Genomic DNA, 21,101 nt, shown 5'->3' on the forward strand with positions numbered 1-21,101 from the left:
ACCAGCAAGCCAGACCTTGCCTGTCCAGCCAGGGAGAACCAGCCTTGGAATGCTGCCTGTCTCCTGCTCCCTGTGCTTCCCATGCCCTCAGGTACCTGCTCTAGAGAACTGAGGGCCTTATGCAACATCAACACAGTGCTGAAGCCAGTGGCAGAGGCAGCTGGGGCCATCCCAGGGACAAAACTGAGCAGGCACTTCACTGCAGCTGCCAGCTCAGGGGCACTGTGTGCTTCTCCTTGTCCTGCCTCTCACTGCTGCTATACTCTGAGCAAGGAAAAGCCTGATCAACAGAGGAGGGTGCAGAAACTGATGCAGAGCTAAAAATTATGGGAAGAAGTAGAGATGACAGCTGTCCTGCTAACAAAGATTAATGAGACAGCACAAGATGAAGAGTATACAGGAGAGCAGCTGAAGGGAGACTAAGGTTACATCAAAGAGCAGCAATTTTAAACTGGAGAGGATAGGTATGCCTTAAAAATAAGAAAAAAGGTATCCAAGTGGCAAGATTAATTGCATAAAATGAAATCCCTGGATGGGAGAACAAGAGCATAGACCGTGAACTGGGAGTTTTTAGATGTTTTAGAGTTCAATTTCCAACTCCTTTCAGGTTTGGTAACACTCTGTTATGACAGGCAAATGCCTTTACCAACGTGGCTGGTCCTGTGCTTCCACTGCAGATTAACATTATGGCCATGAATACCTCAAAGCCAGTTCCAAGCCCAGATTTCCCCAGTAACTTCACCACTCCTACAATTATGTTGTGATTGTCCCTAATTGTGATATTACTGGTTCAGTGCTAATTCCACCATAATTTCACCTTCTGCCACCAGCTATGTTATCAGTCCTGCCTCCTCCAGCTGTAAATGTACTGCAGGAAGCATGGATTCAACAGCTTCTGGACTACCACAGGTACAAACCCCTCTCTGGCTGTGGCCTTGCTTGTAGCAATGACCAGAACCAGGACAGATGATTAGCAGTGAGAAGGATGCTGCAATGAGGTTTCTAACTAGTTGCTCTCAGGTGACACATCTGTGGGCAGCACTGAGTCAGGGTGCTGATGTTTGGATGTGCTCCTCCTTTCTTACGTTCCCACAGCAGCACATTCAGAGGGGAGACAGGCAGTAAAGGCTGAGGGTGTACAGCAGGATGAGACAGGATGCTCTTAGGAGCAAAAGCAGGTGAGAGCCACATGGGATTCTGCTAAAGACCAGCAAGTAGGAAATAACCAGAGCAGCCTCAAGTGAGTTATCCCCAGGACAGAGATCAACTGGGTGCAGATTAGCAGAGAGAACAGGCAGTGTGAGTGCCCACCAGGGCAGGAGATGCTGTCAGAATGAGGCTCAGATCACAGATATATGAACCTTGTGGTTATGAAAGCAGCTTATACCAAACTGTTGCAATCTACAATATGTCTGTTTAGATTATTATTAAATTAACACTTAATTAAGGTCACCTGCCATTTCATCAAACTACTTAAGATCTCTTCATGAAGCTTACTTCAGGACTCATAATACTGAGAAATTAGATGTTGTATCAGAACCAGCAATCTCCTAATTACAGGAGTAGATGATATTTTCAACAGGGAAAATGAGATCATCAGTGTCATAGAAATGGAGATTAAAAAGACAGATTTAGAAAACAAACGAACAAGAGGTAATCCCTGGTTTTTAGGTCCTTTGTGACTGGCTGCAGCTGTAGCAAATGATCTGACAGCATTCACAGCAAGCTCTGAGCATAATTCCCTGCTCTGACTGAAGTCTCAGGAGCATGAAAGAAGAGAAGATGAGGAATAACATGTCCACAGAAGAGATGTCTGAAGAAATATAGGCTAGAGCTGGGTCAGTGAAGGAGGCACGGGGCTGTGCAACTTGAGTCACGTTGCCAGGACTAACAGGCATGATCTAATTAATTCAGGGTCACAGTCTCTTGTACTCCCTTGTTTGCTCATTGCCTTTTGCTCTGCAGTTGTAGGCTGGCACAGAGCTCCTGGTGGAGCAATAGGAAGCATCAGCATTGCTCAGAGATGTGCAGGCACGCGTGCTGATTATGTGCACGCCTGACCAGGGGACTGAGCAGCCCCTTTCCATCTCCTCCTGCCCCATTATTATGCAGACTTGCCTCTGGAATAGCCTCCAGAACTACTGAAAAATTCAAACTTGGTGGAAAGTGTCTCAGGGGGAGAAAATCAGCAGCAGACAAGAAAACAAAGCCAGTGAAGGAGAAACAAGAAAGAGCATTAGGCAAAATAGCAGGAACTGATAAACAGGAAATTTTGAGCTTTGCATATCCTGAAAAATATACTGTAGAATCCAGGTCCATAAAAAGGTGTCTGGAATCAAGAAACAACTTCTAAGTGGTCAGAGAAGAAGCAAGAAAAGGAGTAAAAATAATATGATGCCAGATAAGAAAAAACAGAGAGAGATGGTCAGAGAGGCTTTGGAGCCTCCATCCTTTATCATCAAAAGGAAAACATTGTAATAGCTGGGTACCCACTGAAGTGGTAAACTAAGAAAAGAATGAATGAATTAGAGGTAGGGTCACAAAGTGATAGAATTAAAAACTCATTGAAAGCATTTGAATAATCTGTGCTCAGCATAAAGGGAAAGAACTGCAGAAGGTGTAGCTGAACTACTTGCCTCATGGGCTGAGACCTGACTGGGATTAATACAAGATCCCAAAGGATGAAGAGGAAATCAACAAAAAGCACAGAAAATGGATGGATAAACTATCCTTAAACATCTAGCACACTGTAGAAAAATTAGTAACACATGCATCCTGTGAGTGTGTAAATGAAACACACACAAGTAAGACATGAGAGACCACAAACATTTGATTACTTAAATCAGCACACAGGTTCATTCTTTTTATGACACCAGTTTGCTCAAGTCACTCAGAATGTTATGTCTCACTGAAATCCAGTCTGTTACCAGTTTCATCACCTTTTTTTCCCACCTATAGCCATTCTGGAATGGCCCACTCAACTTCAATGTTTATGACACAGCATAACTGAATCAGGCTGGTGGCGAGAAAAAAATATGATTCCAAGGTGGCCTTGAAAAGCAGAACTTGGCTTTTCTTGTCCTCCACAGGGTGGGAAAAGCAACAGCTTGGAAAATACTGAGTGTATCCTGAGAAAGGAGGACACATGTACATTGGAAAGGAGGCAGTGGCTCCAACACAGAAGAGGAGGGTGGATACTGCCTGGGGAGGGATGCTGCAGAGACACATCAACTGGATAGGAATTAACAATGTGACAGTGCCTGAAAAAAACGTAGCTCTTGTCTTATGTCCTGTTAAGAGGACCACGGTGTGTAGAACAGGGAAGGCAATTATTCTGCTCTGCTTAGCACCTGATAGCTCTCAGCTGCAGCACTCATACAGTGCTGGGAGGATGCTTCTTCAGCCTGGAAGCAGAACAAAAGGGTATAAATCCTGCAGGAAAAAGTGGAGAGAACAAGGCAGGCCAAGCTAGTTGAAACAAGGAAGAGAGCAGTGAGACAGATTAAAACTTAATAAATAAGAAAAGACCTCAAAAGATAGCACTTGACATCAGAGAATTTTGAAGCACTTCATAAATGTGTGCTTAAGATCATGGCTTCCTTGGGATGCATATTTTATTGGAACCACTTGGTTTGTGGCTAAATTGAAATGGAGAGTTCAAGTGGTTTATTGAGCATGGCAGAGAGAGACACGAGGGTTTCTGACTAACTGCTCTGGAAATTGCATCACAGATTAAAATATGCCCTGTCTCCCCCAGAGGGTAATGGAGGAAAACAAAGACAGTGAGAGATCTGTGCTCTTCTTCAACCCCTCTTTGCTACTCATACCTCATTGAGTAGGTCTCTGCTGGGCTATTAATGCTGTGAGCAATTGGACTGAGGAAAATTACCAGGGAAATTTTGCAGCCACTTTCATTACAGATATTATTACTGGCTGTCTATTGTAATCAGCAAAGCCTCTTCCATCAGTGTGATGTTGCAATTTTCCTTCTCTTGCGTATGAGCAATAACAGGAGAGTGGGAGTTTTGTCTGATGAGGAGGGGGTGATCTATCCCACCAAAATTCCCCTTTCTGCTTTGGGGCACACTGCCAAAAACCCTTTTCCTTTGCTATTACTGATACAGGTCTAAGAAACTCAAGGAGAGGATTTCAGAGAGCCCTTGAACCACAGGAACACTTGGCAGGGGACACCCTTTTGCCTTAAGCTGTGGTATTGCAGAGCCTGGGGTGCTCCAGCTGCTGTTTCACACGTTTCTTTGATAATGAAGACAGCACAGTATCTGAGCAACTGTTTTATGGACAGCCACTTCCAAGGTACATGATACCCTTCCTCATCTGCAGGCACAAATGCCTGAGCCCTGTCCCCAGATCCAAGGTGACAGCAAAAAGCATGAAGTGTTATTCACTTCACCTTGTGACTGAATAACAGCAGAAGGTTTTATCACCACTGGGTGCTGTACTGTCCAAGAGCAATCTCAGAGCTGTTTAGAGCTCATTAAGCAAGAAAGAATCAACAAGAATCAAGATAAGTGATGACTCCTGAAATTGTTGACTGCATTTTTTAATGCTAAATAGAGAGAAAAATTAAGTTCTTTACCCACTGCAGTGGAGTCATGTTAATCCACTGGGGTGCATGGGCAGCATTCTCTCCTTGCTATCTTTGGTTCAGCTATGTCAGGGGAGGATGTTTTCTGTCTCAGCTTTTAAGGCAGCTTCCAATCCAAACCCTTCTATGATTCTGTGACCCACAATCCCACTATAGACAGTGCCATGAGGGAATGGGGCTGTTCAGCTGGTTTTTGGTCCTTTTTTCTTGTTAACACTCCTTAAGAAACAGAATTAAATTGTATGTTTACCTCCAGGCTACTGAATTTCCCATTCACATGAGGCAATGAATCATTTATGGCTCTTATCAGAGGGATTAATTCTCCTGTACCTGTGATTTCTTCCCCAAGCACTAACACTCAGCAAAGTGACATTGAAATAAACCTGAAGAATAATCTTTCATGTTCTTCATTATCATCACTGCTCACTAATAACATTACTTACAACCAGAATCATGGCCCTCAGCTGATCAGTTATATTTTATTGCCACCATCTGTAAAGGTGCCTGGGCAATGCCCAGTTGTGAGGCTCATTAAGGAAACTCATGAGGCCACAGCTTTGCTGGCTCTTAATCCTTCCTGGCCAGGGACTGGTGGCTGTGGGCATCATCAAACCAACACTGCCCCTAAGATGGGTGAGCCCTGCATACTGCTTGTCACAAATTTGGGATCCATGAGGGATGTGCTGTCACTGGTGGGGAGGAGTGCAGAGGTGGGCAGTGCCCCACATCAGCATCAGCACCAACTCTTACCTCTCTCAGGATTTTGAAGGATTCTGTCAAAGCCTTGCTCACAGTCCCCACTCCTTTTGCCTGCAGTTCATCCACCAGCTGCTTGAAGTGCTGGCATGAAGGAAACAAAAACCAAACCAAACAGGAATGAGTTGTGGGCCCTTTGATCAGGGCAGGAAAGGGAAGCCCAGAAAAGGCTGTGCCCATCCAGCTCCAGCAGGACTGCATTTCTCAGTCTCTGGGCTGTGAAGCACTGACAATCCATGTAAGCTCATGGAAGGGGCAAAACTGCTGGAAATCTGACTTGCCCTTATCTGCTCCTTCAGGAAAAAAAAACATCTTGTGCACCTGTGCATCCAAAAGCAAAAGGATGGGGAAAAAGAAAAAAAAAAACGAATGCTTGTCTATGACTTAAGCAACATTGATCTGCTTAAATTAAACCCTCTCTGCAAGATAGTGCCTAGGATGTTTGGGAATTCTTTGGGAAACACTGCAGAACACATCACCTTCTGCAGTCATACCCTGTGACCTAATCTGGGAAATCTGGGAAAGAAATCCAGTTGTTAAAGGTGTGCAGGGGTGTAGTAACACAAACTAAAAAACAACTGAAAGAGGAAAGGAAAAAAAAAAAAACAAAAAAACCTAACAGGGAGAGAAGCTAAAAGTAGCAATAAGCCAAGAGGGTGGTGGAGCAGCTTGGCCACCTCAGGGCTGCTGAACTCTCCCGGATGAGAGCAGCAAAACCCCTCCTCAGAGAGGGCTTGCTGGCAGTCCACCCTGATGAAAGGACAGATTATTCCCATTTCTGAGGGCTGAGGATGAGGGGTGTCTAAGATGGAGACCTGCCCTCTGCAGTTTTTAATAAGGCAGCCTGGGCTAGTTGTGCTCGTGGTCCAGCAGTGGGGACACAGAAGTTGTGGCTGCTGCTCACCCTCCAACTGGCCCCAGCAGTGTCACAACAGCTTGGGGTAAGCCAGGGTGAGCCACAGAGCCAGCACACAGCACTGAACTGGTGCTGGCTTCAAATACAAACCCTGCTCCTTGTCCCTGGAGTTTCATCTCTCAGCATCTCAACCCTGTGCTCTGCTTACATGAAGAGAGTTACATTGAGAGGGGCCTGGTACTCACCTCTCTGTTATCTCTGTCTGCTTGGACCAGGATACCCTTAAAACAGGGCTCAATAAAATGAACATAATCATTGTACTGCAAAGAGAAAAGGAAAAGAATGGGGTTGTCATGGGAGAAAACTCACAAAATGGTTTCATGTCCTAGGTGGATGTACAGAAAACAGCAAGGAGCATTATGCCATTTTATACCTGTTTCCCTAAAAAATTTTTTATAGTGACCATGGCAAACTAGGATTTTGAGGAATCTTCTGTTTGTTTGAATAACCCATCAATTATATGTTTTGCTGAGTTCTAGCTAAGCATATCTACACATACAAAGTCACTTTTTTTTTTCCCCTCCCCACTCACACTACAAAGTTTTTATCCCTACTTTATGAACTTGCATCCCTGGCCTTGCTTCTAGCACTTTTTGCACATAGTTTTGACTTGTGGAGACTTTGTGAGTCCCCAGCCACCACCTGAAGTTTGAAGCTTCTGGTGCATGGCTGAACAACAACAAACTGTGGATGATTCCAGGCTGTTACATATAAGGGAAAGCTTGGTAAGACCCCTGTGAACCTTTTCCTACAAGGTTCATGACAGTGCAATTCCTAATTACTAATTCACTGATGCTCAGCTGATCAATGGGAGCTTAGGTCAGGCTATAATGTCTCTGAGCCAGCAGGTTCTTGCTGTGAGTGCAGTAAAGTATAAAATATATATATATAAGGGTATTTCTGGGATTGTTTTTGAAGAACAGATGATATTTCAAACTCCTTAATGACTCCCCTCCATTTTTCTGCCAACACTGTTCACTCTTCCATCTGTCCAATCATATAAAGACAGAATTGTTGCCACTGGAGTTTCTAATTAGCTAACATAAGAAGCTATCAACAGAAAGTAGAATTTATATCTCAGTGGCTGTGCCCTGGCAAGCTATCATAGAAAAAAGGCTGGGGAAGGAGATGGTGTTTGAATTAGCTGTGAAAATTAGAAGGCAAGGAGCCTTCAACATGGCACCAGTCTTGCCATGAGTCATGGAAAGAAGTTTTGCTTTGTGTGGTCAGTGGTGCTGGTTCTCTGTGGTTAACCAGCCCATCCTCACCTTGCCAGGGTTCAAAGAGGAAGAGAGTAACACTGAGGCTTCCTGAGCAAGCTCCATGCAGGCTCAGCTGATCAACTCAGAGCTGTTAGGGCAGCCTTGCAGGATGCTAGTGCACAAAAAGGCATATGGTGGTAGTTTTCTAGCCTGGAAAGGTTATCCTGAGGATTATCCAAATACACTGTTATGGCAAGCTAGGTGAATTATTAGCTTAGGTGTCTCTCTGCAGCCCTTTGTAATCTGTTGCAGTCACATCCCTAAGAAAGCAAAAAGGTGCAGCCAACATCCTCTGTGGAGGAGAGATGAGATGACCTGGCAGCCACCCTGCTGAGCACACAAAGCTGCCTTCCCAAAGGTAATTTGGGTTAATTCCCCATCCCACACAGGTACTGCTATAGGTAGGTCACTGTGATTTGTTGAGGGGAAGGAGGAGAGGGTATGAGGCACCAGGGACACAGCACAGCACTGGAATGGAGGCAGACATACTGCAATGATGTTGACAAAGTCATTTTCTCCCAGTGTATCCAAAATGGTGATGATGGTGTGCTTGGCAATGGTCATCCTCAGGCCCTTCATGCTGCCACTGACATCCACAATGATGACAATGTCCTTGGGGGAGGTGGCAGCTTGGATGTACCTGCAGAGTGACAATTGTTCAAGTTTGATTTAGCCATGCTGAGCAGACTCAGTAAACACACCACAGTTCTGAAATAATTTTAAATATCAATCTAAGTATCCCAGTCAGAGAAGTGTAATTTCCATGTGGCATGTGTTAGACTCCACAGGGAAAACTGCTGCTGGCAGGGCTTCCTAACCTGCTATTACCTTTGTTTATATATCCCCATCTCTTGGAGGAGCATTAATTACTGACCAGCAACTCACCTTGGAGAGGAGGGAGAGAGGAAGGATGAAAGGTGCTTTGGCCAAAACTCACCAGCCACGGTTTCTGCAGTCAAAGGAGATGACTCCATTCTCATCTGGCAACCACTTTATTCCTGAAGAGAGCAGCAAGAGGAGCAGTCAGCACACCCAGGCAGGACATGCTCCCTGCTCCCCAGGCACCTGCACTGCTGCTCTTCCCTGGCTACCCCAGGGGCACACCAGGCTGGCCAGCCACAGCAGTGGCCTTTCTGCAGAAATACAAGCAGAGCTGAGTAAACTGTTTATTAAGTTTCTCTTAAAAAAAATGTACCTAATCATAGCCTGCTGGAATTCGGGAAGCAACTGCTTGTACTTTGAGCTTTTTGTTGTTTTGATGTAGTTCTCAATAACAGATTTTTTTTTTTTTTTCTCCCAGAGGATGATTGAGAGCATAAAAAAGCAGCAGCAGTGACAGGGATGCATCCCAAACTTCCTGCTGCAGGCTCTGCTTACAGCCATCTCTGCTTTCAACCTCCCTAGCATGTGCCAGGTCACACAACAAGGACATGCAGCCATCTGACCAAGTGGCCATGGATTCTTCTTGGATTCTTCATTGGCACAGACCCTGTCCTGCACACAAAATTACTGTGTTGCACTGAAACAGCAAAGCCAGTCTCTATTCTTTTACCTGGGTACAACCTGAAGAATCCAGTGGAGCTGCCAAAGTACTGCCAGGTCAGTGTGGGATCCCTTTCAAAGTTGTCCACAAAAATAGGATTCAGGGCTTCTGACATGTAAACTCCATTGAGGATGGCAGGGTCTGTGGGGAGAAAAGTGTGTAAAAGAAGGGAGGGCATTCACCACCCCTGGTGGAGGAGAGGGATGGGAACAAAGGCAGCCCAGGAGGAATGCAACCTTGTCCAAAGCTTTTACATTGATGCATCCCTGTTCCCTCCCCATTCAAGTGAATCCTGGAGGCCAGACTACCACTGGCCACTGCAGGTGATCTCAGATTACACAGTTTACACAGTTGCACTCTCTCTCCTCTTTTCCTCATCTAATCTTTTATTCCATGCCTGCCCTTTCCTTGACAAAGTCTGAGCTGTCCTGCCACGTCCCATCTCCTCAGAATCAATAGGAAGCTGCAGATTCCAAGAACTCCTAGGAAGAAGTGTGTATGTGGTGTCTGTGTTGGCTCGCTGCCTCAGGAGACCAAAGAGAGCAGCAGCAGCAGTAGAAACAGAGAATCATGAGAGACTGGTCATTGTAGGATTAACTGTGTTAGTGTCAAAATGGGTGGGGCTTTCACCTACCACTCCCTGTTTAGCCACTTCAATAGCGACTAAACCACTTAATTTGTGGCTTGTCTTCATTTTCTTCTGTTTTCACTCAGTCAGGATTAAAAACACAGACACGAATTCTCTCGTGGTCAGGCTTGGTTGTTTACTAAATCTTATCTAAAGTACAGAGAGTTCTGCAACACTTCTAGCTACCAGCTAAAAGCAAGCAAAATGGAGCTAAATTTAGCTAGTTACAAGTTGTTTTAAAGCTAAACAGTCCAACAGAAAATTTTCACTTATAGTATTTATCCTTTTGACCCCATAACCAAACTCCTGTGACCCACAGTGCAGCACTAACCATCCAACCAAAACCACTACCTTGAAGCATGAAGAAGGTGGAAGAAGACAGGAAGGAGACAACACCCAAAACCCTCCATCTTGCCCCACACCTATTACTGTATTCTAAAACTTTCAAATTCAAAACCCTTCACCATGTGAAATCACACACTTCTAGTTAACTACACACCCATGACTTGAACTCCATCACTCAAATTTGGGAGCCTTCCCCAAGGCCTCAGATTAAAAGCAGTGTTCTCCTGGGGTCAGTGTCAGAAAGCTCAGAACTCTCAGGTTTCTGGGATCCAACAGGCAGCAGCCTACTTTGTACAATTCTGCTGAACTTACCCATAGCCAGCTCTGCTGGTTGCTCTATTGTCAGCATTATTTGAGGGTCTGGGGCTGTCAGAGCAGATGGAACTGATTTGAAATCATGGGAGAAGTAGAACTCTATTGTGTCTCTAAATAACAGCAGTTAGTGAGATTCTTGACAAATAAAGGCCATGATAGAGCCAACCCTTCATCCAGAGTGACAATTGCCAATAAAGTATCATCTCAAGTTTGTCTCACAGCATCTCTGGCTGGGTAGAGGAGCTGTAGAAGAATACACTGCCTGTCTGAGATGGAAGCCTGTCCACCATGAGAGGTTTTCCAAGAGCAGCAAGAGCTGACTGTGACTGCACAGACTTAGGACAGCACCTTTCCAATCCTGCTTTGCTTTTTTTTTTTTCTCCTGCCAGTGGGTTTTTGGTTATTTTTTTTTCTCCCATCCTTATTTACAGTATTACTGCTGATAATTTCCACACCAACCCACCAGCAGTGAGAAAGCAGAGGCCAGTACCTTTATTGTAGACATTGGTGGGCAGTTGGATATCACTGTAGGTTGTGTTCACCAGCAGGTTATTGAAATGCTCATTTGGCTCCAGAATGAATTCATCCCCAAGCTCCACATAATTGTCATTTTCATCCTTCTCATTAATCAGGAGAGAGTTGTAGTAATCAAACTACATGTGAAGATAATGGAAAGAAAGAGAGAGAGAACAGGACAGACTATTACCAGCATTGTGGAGGATTGGGGGGGGAACACTTTAAAGCAAAAAGGGGACATATGGAGAATCAGGGCTTCAAAGAGGATCAAAATGAGCCACAAACAAGCTATTACCAACTCAAAGTGTCAAGCTGCCCAAATGATGGTTTCTGGCCAGTTTGTTGTTGTCATGGCCACATGACCAAAAGGAGCATTGCTTAGGAGTGATTTAAGAGCAAAGGGGCAGGGTGGCAGCTTCCTGTGTCCCCCCAGAGGTATTTAGGGGATTAACTGGAAAGGTGAAGTGTCTTACAGGGTCTGGCTCCCAGTTTAGCACAGGACACCCAGTGCTGCCTCCCCTGCCCTGTCCCTGCAGCTGTCACTGGCTGAGATACTCCTGATGGACACCCAGCCAGGATTAGCCCCTCATCCTGTCACTCCAAGGAGCAGGCACTCATGGAGAGCAAAGGATCAAGCAGAAGGTGCTCAAATGAAAGACAAATGCAGTGTCCCCCTCAGCCATGGAGGTCACTGGGGATTTACCACCTACAGTCACTTTAGTACACTCAGGGCATTCTTTGTCCTTGGATAACCTATGTTTTTAAGAGGTTTTTGCTGGCTTTATCTGAGCCAGAGGTTATGCAAGAATTAGTGAGTGTGCAAATACAGTCATGTACCCCAACTCACCCATGGCCCTTACTGTGAGTGCACCTGACTCAACTGACATGGCTAATGGGACTCTTCAAAAAAAAAATAAAATTAAAAAGTGAGATGAAATTAGTAGCTAGCTTGATTTCAAGGAGTGTTTTCATCTTGCCCAGCACTGAGATATGCACTCTCAGGGGTAGCCTGTTCTTCTGCTAAACTGTCTGTGCTTGTACTGTGGACAGAGGGCTTCCTTCCACAGCCTTTTCACTCCAGCTCCCTTCACCAGCAGTAATCCCATAGCTTGGCCACAACAAACAGTTATTAACAGAAAGCCAATTATCCAAATTGCTTGGACAGCACCAGACTTTCACCTTAAGGGAAGACCTGATGAGTGGGTGTCTGTCTGGTACAGAAAAAATGATGGGAGCTGTTAAGAAAGATGGTGAGAAATTCAGTTCATTTGGTTTGCTGTGGGTATTTGTAACAGCATCCTCCTAATTGTTCATTCACACTTAATTTTTAGCTCATTTTCCAGTCAAGTAACCCACAAAGTGCCAGCTAATTTGCACTACAATGTCACTGTGCAGTAAAAGTTATGCCAATAATATCATGCAGCTCCATGTCTTCCCAAACCTTCCTCTCCCAGAGCCAAAGGGACAAATCCTTTTGGTGTTCCAAGGTTTGGGATCTGCCAACAAGGATGTCTCTCACTTGCAGCAGTCTCTGGAGGAGCTGAGTGTCCTGCAGACAAGGCAATTCCTGACCTGCCCAGGAGGCACTAATCCATGCTGCATTACTTAGGTTTGGGTTTTGTGAAATTTTTTGTTGTTTTTTTGTTTTGGGGGTGGGCTTCTGGCTGTGTGCCCCATTTTGTCACTGCCCAGGACAAACTCACCTCCAGTGAGGAGTTGTACTCATGGTTCAGATCTGCATCTTCTGCTGCTTCCACCAGCCTCTAAAGCAAGCACACAAAGGAAGGTGAGTGGGTGCTGTGGCAAAGCCCTCCAGGAGTTCTTCCAGCTGTATCAGCAACTGCCTCCTTCACCTCAACCCAGTCTGGGGTTATAAACTTCCCTCTTTCCCTCCTTTCCTGCTGACCTGTCATCCTGTGCTACAATTTCACAGCTTGGAAGGTACATTATTTGCAGCTATTTATTGCCAAGTGTATCCACACCTACTTACTCCAGAGTCCCTACAATTCTAGGTATCACAAGACATCTACAAACAGAAACAGGTCCATTTAGAGAAATGACAGACAGATTTAATTTCATTTTCCATGAACCCTTCCAAATAGCCATGGGAAAGGCATTTCAGCCCCAGCTTGATGTCAGTATCTCATCAAAGGAAAAGGCCTTGTGGGAGTCTCAGTCTGGTATTGTTACTGAGACAAAGACCATGACTGGATTTCATAAAGGGCCCAGCAATGCTGTGGCCATTTATAAGCTCTTACCATTTATGGAGGGCAATAAAACCAGCCAGTTTTCTCCAGTATGATGCTTCAGGGCAGTAATTCTCAATTGGTACAGACTGGGAAGGGATCCAACTAAACACGTACGTGTTTTCAGGGTTGCACAATCAGCAACAGTCTCAGCAAAACTACATTTTGCTCCTTCACAAAGGATAAGGCAATGCAAACACTGGAAAAGTCTGGCTAAGAATTTAATGTTATGGGCCAAAGCTCTAGGAGTAAATATGCCCACATTTCACTTGGAGAGTCAAATGATGTGTTTCTGGATGACTTTTCCACATTAGAAGCCCTAAACAGTCAAGGCTCTGTGACTACAGAAATATGCTTTTCAGAGAAGGTAAATACATGGGAATATGATAAATCCTTTGATGCAGGAAGCAAGAGGGGCCAGAACTGATTACCTGCTCTGATCTCCCACACTGCAACAGCTCCAGACCTCTTGCCACCTCCTCCACACTTCCCCATGTACACAGCTGGAAATCCAAGCACCTTCCTTGCAGCCTGTGCTCAGGAGGTGCAGAAATTCCCCCTGAGCCACACACGCAGCTGAAACAAGCCCCTAGTCTTCAGTGTGCATTATTGAAGAATGAGCTGGATTTTTTCACTTTTCAGAGGTTTTCTTCCCCCCTTCTTTAAACAGCTTGTCTCCTAGAAGAGTGCTCATTCCCTCATATTTATTTCTAGACTTTGTTTTTGTCTTCTTTTCTAATTTGAGCAGAGGGAGAAGCCAGCATCCCCTTGTCTGAACGCCCACACCCTCCCACCAGTGTCTGCTTAAAGCTCAGCGCGAGCAGCCAGCTGCACCAGCAGGATCTTGCTTGGGCAGGGAAGTCCTCACACAACCCCTGCACCCACACACTGCTGGAGCAGGCAGGAGGCTTGTGCCTGCTGCTCTGGGGCTGGCAGGGCACAAATTCCTTCCCAAAGCCCAGTGGTCATACCTCGACAGCTTCCACCTTCCTGCGGAGCATGCTCTCCATCTGCTCTGAGAACTTCTTCACCAGCTCCAAGCCATCCACCTCCTTGATCTTCAGAGTTGGCTCCACATCCTTGTACTTCTAATCAAGGGAGAGAAGAAAAATTCTGCTGAGCAGGAGGTTCTTAAGGAGAGGGATGAATCTATTATTGTTAGTCTGGGTATTGTCTTTGTGTTGAAACAACTGCTCTGATTTTATCACCTTCCATCTTTGCCTTTCCCCTTTTTCCACCCTACAGGTGTGCAGAGCAGTGGCCCTAACTCAAAGTGCTTTGACCAAGTCAAAACAGCTGATCCACTTGTGAGCTTGTGGCTGTTAAAAGCAGCAATGCACATGAAGCTAATAGTGCCTACTAATCAGAGAGAGCAGAAGGCCAATGTAACAGTGGTGGTGTTTTGCACCACTTAATTACTGATTTGTTTGAAGTTTATTCTGTCTTCACTCAGAGCCAGGATTAAAAACACACAAAAGAAACAGATTTTCTCGTGTTTAGGATTGGTTGTTTATTAAATCTTATTAAAAGTACAAAAAGTTCAGCAACACTTCTAGCTACCTGTTAGAAGTAAGCAAAATGGAGAGAAATCCAGCTAGCTACAAGGTCTCTTAAAGCTGAACAGTCCAATAGAGAATTAACACCTACAAAAAACAACATGTGAAAGCACTCACTTCTATTTAACTACACACCTATGATTTTAACTCCATCACTTAAATTTGGAAGTCTTCTCCAAGGCCTCCTGCCCCAGAGCCACCACATCTGTGAGGGCACCTGCCAGGTCTCCAGCAAGAAGGGTCTGCTCTGTGCTTATGGGGGAGACTACCAAGGAAATCAGAAATGGACAGTTGTGATGCCACTTGTAGGGCACCCAGGAGCATAATTTAGGCCAAAAGCATTACAGAGGCAATTCCCAAAACCTAGGGATTATGAGCATGGCTACTTGGTGCTGTAATGAGGAGGAGCTAAATCTGACAGCTTTAGAGATAACCAGTTTATTCTCACCATGTTTCATATAACTTAGGAATTTAAAAAAAGACAAGAGTACCTCCAAACTGTGTAACCATAATCTGCCTCCTTAAATCTGCTTTTTTTTAAGACTGGATACAATGGCCTTTATTTCTCCTTTCCAAAAAATCCCACAGCTAACAGAGATAACCAGAAAGCAAGAGTAAAGAAACCTGTGAAAGGACACAGGATGATTAACTTATTTCAGAAAAAATAGAGCCTTATCTCCCGGGCAATGTGGAAACACAAGGCAACCAATTGCAATTCCCTGGTCCCTCATTGTCAGTTTTGTCTGCAGTGTGTACAGCTGCCCTCCATCTTCACCTTGTGTTAGCAGCACAGCAACCTCAGACAGGGCTGGGCTTCTTGTGCTGAGAAAAAAAAAATGAGGTGGTGAAAAGGGCAAGGAGATGGCAGGGGCTCTGGTGAGACTTTTGAATTAGGGGGAAGCAGCAGGGAAAAGAATTTGCATGTCTTTGGGGTGAGCCCCTTTGGTTCAAGAAGTCAGGGAGGGTGGTTGAGCACAGGCAGAGGAAGAAATGCCTTGAGGATGGGGCAGGCTGAGGAGGTCAGGCAGAAATAGCAGCAGCATCCAGCCCACAACAGGCATGGCAGGGAGGCTCTGTCTGGCATGATTAACAGCAAGGGTTTTACTGGATTAAAAATGCCAGGCTCACATGCCCTGTGCTGGGGCTGGGAGCTGGGACAGGCGGGGGGAGCAGCAGGAGGAGGAATTGATCAGGAATGCTGGGGTAACCACACTGCCACAAGAGGAATGTGCAGCCACAAACCCTGACTGCAGTTCCTGAGTGGTGATGAGACCACAGCACACACCCAGCTGGTGCCTGTCACTCCATCTCCATGTCATGGCTCTGCCAGGAGAGAAGTGATCCCTGCCAGGCTGGGTTTAATCAGGCCCTGCTCGGGGGGAGCAGGGTAATCTCTGCTGGGAAAGCTCACCAAGGGGGGACACACCAGCATGTGCTTCACAAAGCAACCTGCCACCAGCTACCTTAGGTCACAGCCTCAGTTACAACCAACAGGGCTTTTCCCCCTCTCAGTTATTATTATTATTTTTTAATTTACATTACATTTAATTTAATTTAATTTACATACTCACAAGTAAAACTAATCATGAGAAATCACAATCAGCCTGCTAATGGCATACAAGTTTCAGCCCTGAGATCTAGCCAGAGATGGGAAAGAAAAACCCAACCCCCAACATCCCCCAAAAAAACCCAACTTTCTGCAAAGTTCCAGTTTGCTAAGGAATATACCAGGTTTGAGCTCAAATCCTATTTGAGCTTTTTTCCTATAAATGAATCAGCAAACAACTGCATGGTTGTATTTCTGCCACAGAAATCCCTGGCTGTGGATGACTGTTCATCCAAGATTTGGTAATGGTGGGCAACAGAGTTGTGATTTCAATACTGTCACCAGACACCATGGCTGAAAGTCAGTCAGGTGCATGTAGCTGGGCAAAATTATCCTGTACAACCTGTGCTTAAGGTTCAGGCCATCAGATCATTATGAGTTACAGAACAGGAGTCAGGCTTGGGAGAATAGGCCGAAAGGATCTGATGTTGAAAAGAAGCCAAAAAGTTAGCTTAGCTCTAACAGAAAACCTTTTCTTATTCATTTAGCACTTAGCATTCCCTTAAAACAGCAGGAGCAATTCATTAAGATTCCCCTTCTGCAGTGACGGGGGTGGTGATTTAAAAGTAGAATATCCAGAATTCAGTATCCTAAGTTTTATCTGTGAACAGAGATATGTCACCAAATATATATTCTTGTTCCCACCTCCATAAAATTCAGCCTATTGAAGTACACAGTGCTGCATTACTCACTGCTAGTGGAACTAAATTAAGAGCGTGAAAGACACCCCTCTCATCCTCACCCAGGAAAATGTCTTGACTGAACTCCTCAGGTTTGTCTGTTCTTTGCCATGTTTTTTGGGCTTTCTAATAATGGCAGGGCAAAGCTCTGATGTAGGGTAAAAGCCTGCCCTTGGGGATTCAAGGGATGTCTGTTAGCTCAGCAGGTCTCCAGGAATGATATAGCCTGGTAGGAATTCAACTACTTGAGTTTACAACATGATTTTAAGGCTCTTCTGGAGGAAACAAACAAAAACCCCAAAGAAAAATAAGCTATCTCAAAATCCACAAAATAAAGTTTATGCTAAGTATTAAAGACAAGGTTTACATGCAAAGCATTCAGTAACTGGAAAATTATGACTCTCACAGTAACAATAAACTGGTTACTTCAAGGCTATTAGGCATGAGGGAGACATGAAATAAGATACAAACTGAGATAACAGCACCCTTTGTATTTTCTCAAAGTGGAAATTTCCAACAAATGCCTGTTGACTTAGATAAACACTGAGAAATCAATCACCTGGACCTCTGCACTGTGCTCCCCACCCTTCTGCTGGTCTGGGCTCACCCATGAATGCAGAGAAATATTTGATGTGAAAAACAGGTAAATGCCCAAAATAGAGAAAGATGCCTGGGGAACAGGTAAATCCATGTGTTTAATTTCCAGACTTTGGTGTGTTTGCCTCCCCAGGCCTAACATGCTCACAATCTGTGCCAGTGAGATGATCTACATAAAGTTATTTGTGATCTGCCAGGGTGCATGAAAATTATATTTAATAGTAAAAGATCTGTCTGCATCCACTTGAAGTGCTGGAGATGCCAGGGATGCAGTGGGAGCCCTCTGGGATGGTCCCTGCTCTGAGATATTGGATTGTGAGAGGGAGCCCAACCTACCTAAAGAAAAGGAGGCTGAGAGAAGGACTGAAGTGAGTGCTGGCTGCTTCTCTCCCATTTCCTTATGTCCCAGGGAAACAATAGGAGATGAAAAAGCTCAAGAAGTGGGATTGAAAGACAAACTTGAGTTGTCTAAACTGCTCAAGTTAAGTTAGGGCACAACACAATGTGAATTTAGGAGATAATTCTTTGCTGGACTGTTGACAGAGCAAGGCTAGATCAAGCTCATCTATACCCCCTGCTCAAAGTGACATTTTCCTTCTGAGTCACAGACACTGTGTCCACTTTGCCTCTGGGAGCTATGGCCTGGGGACCCCAGGGGAGAATAGGCAGTGCACAAACATCATCAGAACTGCTAAAAGCCCAACTTTTGCCTGCATCCACATCCTGCTGCAGCTGCCTCACGCTTAGTGCATGAAGTACCTTTATCAGGGCTGACAGCTTTTTATTGCTGGGTCACTCCTTGCTCCCAAGAAGAGCTGATGATCAGCACAGACCTTAGTGATGCATGCTGAAAGTCTGTCCTGGTCAAACTTAGCAAAGTTAGTGCTGCAAGATATGATCCCTTACTCCAAGCAAAAAGCAGAGCTATGGAGACAGGGAGACAGGGCTTAGCAGCAAGGCAAGGAAAGTGACACCCAAATCCTGTGCTCTGCACTGGGATGTGGGTATAATTGCTAATATGAGGACAGAAGTCAGACACCTAGAAGGTGCAAGGAGCAACTCATGGCTTGTGTTGGAGAATCAGAGAGACAGTAAAGGAAAAAGAGCTGGATGGCCACAAAGTGGAGTCTGCATTACTATGGGATATGGAGCTCCATGGTTTTACAAGAGAGCTGCACACCAGTGTCTTATTCTTTCCTCCACCCTGAGGAAAACCTTGGAAGGTACCTGGGGAGGTGAAATGAAGCACAAAAAGAATCCTCACAGATTTTGCCTACCTTCTGCAACAGGAGAGAGCCTGAATACTTGGTCACAATGGAGTACAGCTCCCCACCAAAGGCATCTGCCCAGGACTTCACCCTAAAAAAAGGGCAAAAGAAAGAAAATCAGTGTTAAAAATTCCAAGTCTGCAGAACTGGTTACTTCTTCAGACAGATAAAACTCAATCTCCCTGAGTGCAACCCCCTGTATTTCTTAAAGCCACTCTTCAACAGTGGCAATGTTTTGTCCCCAGACTCCAGCCAGACAGGCACTAAGGCAGGAGACAATGCTGCTCTTTGACTTTCTACCCAGGACATTGGCCAGCAGGGTGAAACACTGAGCTCTGCTGGTCTCAGGCACTGTGCTTGGAGTTGAATTTGTCCCACCTAACTTTAGATGTACAAACTTGGTCTTAGACAGCATCAGAGCTCCTTCTGTTGCTAGCAAAGTAAAATAAATTGATTTCTGCAGACACCTATTTGTCTTCCCTGGCAGGCCCTGGGGTGAAGAGCCAGACACTCTGTGCCAAATCTGCTATAGAGAAATAAGTGTCAGGACTTAAAGAAGGTGTCATGATTCACCCCTTGGATTCAGCTCTTCCACAGACTGATGAGCCAGAGGAATTCTCTGCTCTTACTGGTGGTGCTGCTGCTTGAAAATGCCACAGCAGATGATGCACACTGTCATTGTAAAGCACCCCTCACACTTGTGCCATCCTGGAAATAATGGATGGCAGTGATCCCACATGGAGAACATCTGGATGTTGAGGAGCAGCCTGAACACCGAGCTATCCAAATCAAAATAGATGGCTCCCAAAACTGACAGAGCACTTCATCAGAAAGCTGCTACATGTTGGGCAGCTCCACCTCCATGCAGCTCCACCAACAAGGATTCACTTCAGAGAGATTTATTTAATGCAATAAGTGGCCTTCTCTACTTACCAGAATACACTACTTATTTATGATGTGTGGGAGTCTTACCTACAGCTCCCAGTGGAATTCTCTGAGTCCCAGGCAGGCTTTAACCTCAGGGCCTGATTTCCCAGTGCATTGCACCACGAATAACACACCAACACAGAGATGGGCTCGGGAGTAAAGCCAGCACAGCAATGGTGGAATAATCACAAGAGCTCACTTCACCCTAGGAAAGCCTGCTTAGACTCCCCTCTTGCACACAGGAGCACACAGGCAGCTACAGGGGATGATCTGGCACAAACACAAAGCTCCAGCTCTGCTCTGCACCTCTCTCCACTGCTATATAAAAAGCATGAGAGAGTGGGTGCCTTTTAAAATCAATCCTTAATTGGCAATGAGCCATTCATATTTAACCACTCAGTGTGAAGTCAATTTTTTTTTTTTTTTTGCATTGTGCTTTGCATCTTATTTTGAGAGGCAGAGCTTTTATCTCATCATGTTACCTTTAGAGAAAAAAGAATACAGGTATTTTCTAGGAGACCAGGATTTATTGGGCTGTATCAGAGTTATTCTAGCAAGCCTGGAATAAAAGAAGAAAGGAGAAACAGGGATCCCATGGGATGCTTTCCTGTTTGTTGTAGTAGTGACTAATGCATTCCCTTAGATACGAGGATTTCTGGATCAACATTTAACTTGATGCCCATCTGCTTCTGCTGCCTTTATAACTTTTATGTATGAGATGTTTTGTGCTGAATTTAACTAATATTCTCCAGTCTCCTCACCTTTGACTATAGAAAAAGAGAACATAAACATGAAGGGATAGTATTTTAGCAGGGCTGTTTATTTTTACTTCATTTCCCTCCTCCCCACTTCTGTTTTGTGTCATATGTGTAGTGTGCCCCTACTCCTTCCAACCCTGAACATTTTTCAACCCAGCAGGTTGGAAGAGTCTGTGGTGTTAATTTCTGATTAGTGGGTGCAAGTGAGCATCTTCTTGAAACTTCCAGCAACAGCAGAACTTGAATAAAAAGGGGGTTTGTGTAGTTTTGGGAGGTCTGCTCTGGCCCAGGAACTGGTATTTCTTCTGGTCTCAAAGCAGAGGAGAAACAAAGACAGGGGGAGCAAAGAGAAGGCAAAGACTGGCAGCTTTGGAGGACTGGTTGGAAAGTTAAAGGACACAGAGGAATGAGAAGGCACAAAGGTCTCAAATCCCTGTGTTATAGGGCTAAAGTTTGTGTCATTAAAAAATATCTGGTGGCATTCACGGGAGCTGAAAAGTAGGAAAGTGAAGAGGCAGAAATACCCTGTCATTTACATATTTAAAAGACAATTATTTGCCAAGGAAATGAGCAACA

General features: G+C 44.9%; 1 protein-coding gene across 1 annotated transcript in view; it reads right to left on the reverse strand.

Moving 5' to 3' along the window:
* CACNA2D4 (calcium voltage-gated channel auxiliary subunit alpha2delta 4) overlaps positions 1-21,101 on the reverse strand; it is a 116,770-nt gene that overhangs the window by 92,987 nt on the left and 2,682 nt on the right. Inside the window, exons 2-10 of the mRNA XM_079303772.1 lie at positions 18,850-18,931; positions 14,105-14,221; positions 12,591-12,650; positions 10,862-11,024; positions 9,093-9,224; positions 8,478-8,538; positions 8,030-8,180; positions 6,464-6,538; positions 5,357-5,446 (exon numbers count right to left, since the gene is read on the reverse strand). Coding sequence (XP_079159898.1) covers positions 5,357-5,446; positions 6,464-6,538; positions 8,030-8,180; positions 8,478-8,538; positions 9,093-9,224; positions 10,862-11,024; positions 12,591-12,650; positions 14,105-14,221; positions 18,850-18,931 — 931 coding nt within the window. The remainder of the gene's footprint in view (positions 1-5,356; positions 5,447-6,463; positions 6,539-8,029; positions 8,181-8,477; positions 8,539-9,092; positions 9,225-10,861; positions 11,025-12,590; positions 12,651-14,104; positions 14,222-18,849; positions 18,932-21,101) is intronic.

Source organism: Erithacus rubecula (genome assembly GCF_903797595.1).
Source record: "Erithacus rubecula genome assembly, chromosome: 4".
NCBI classification, from domain to species: Eukaryota; Metazoa; Chordata; class Aves; order Passeriformes; family Muscicapidae; genus Erithacus; species Erithacus rubecula.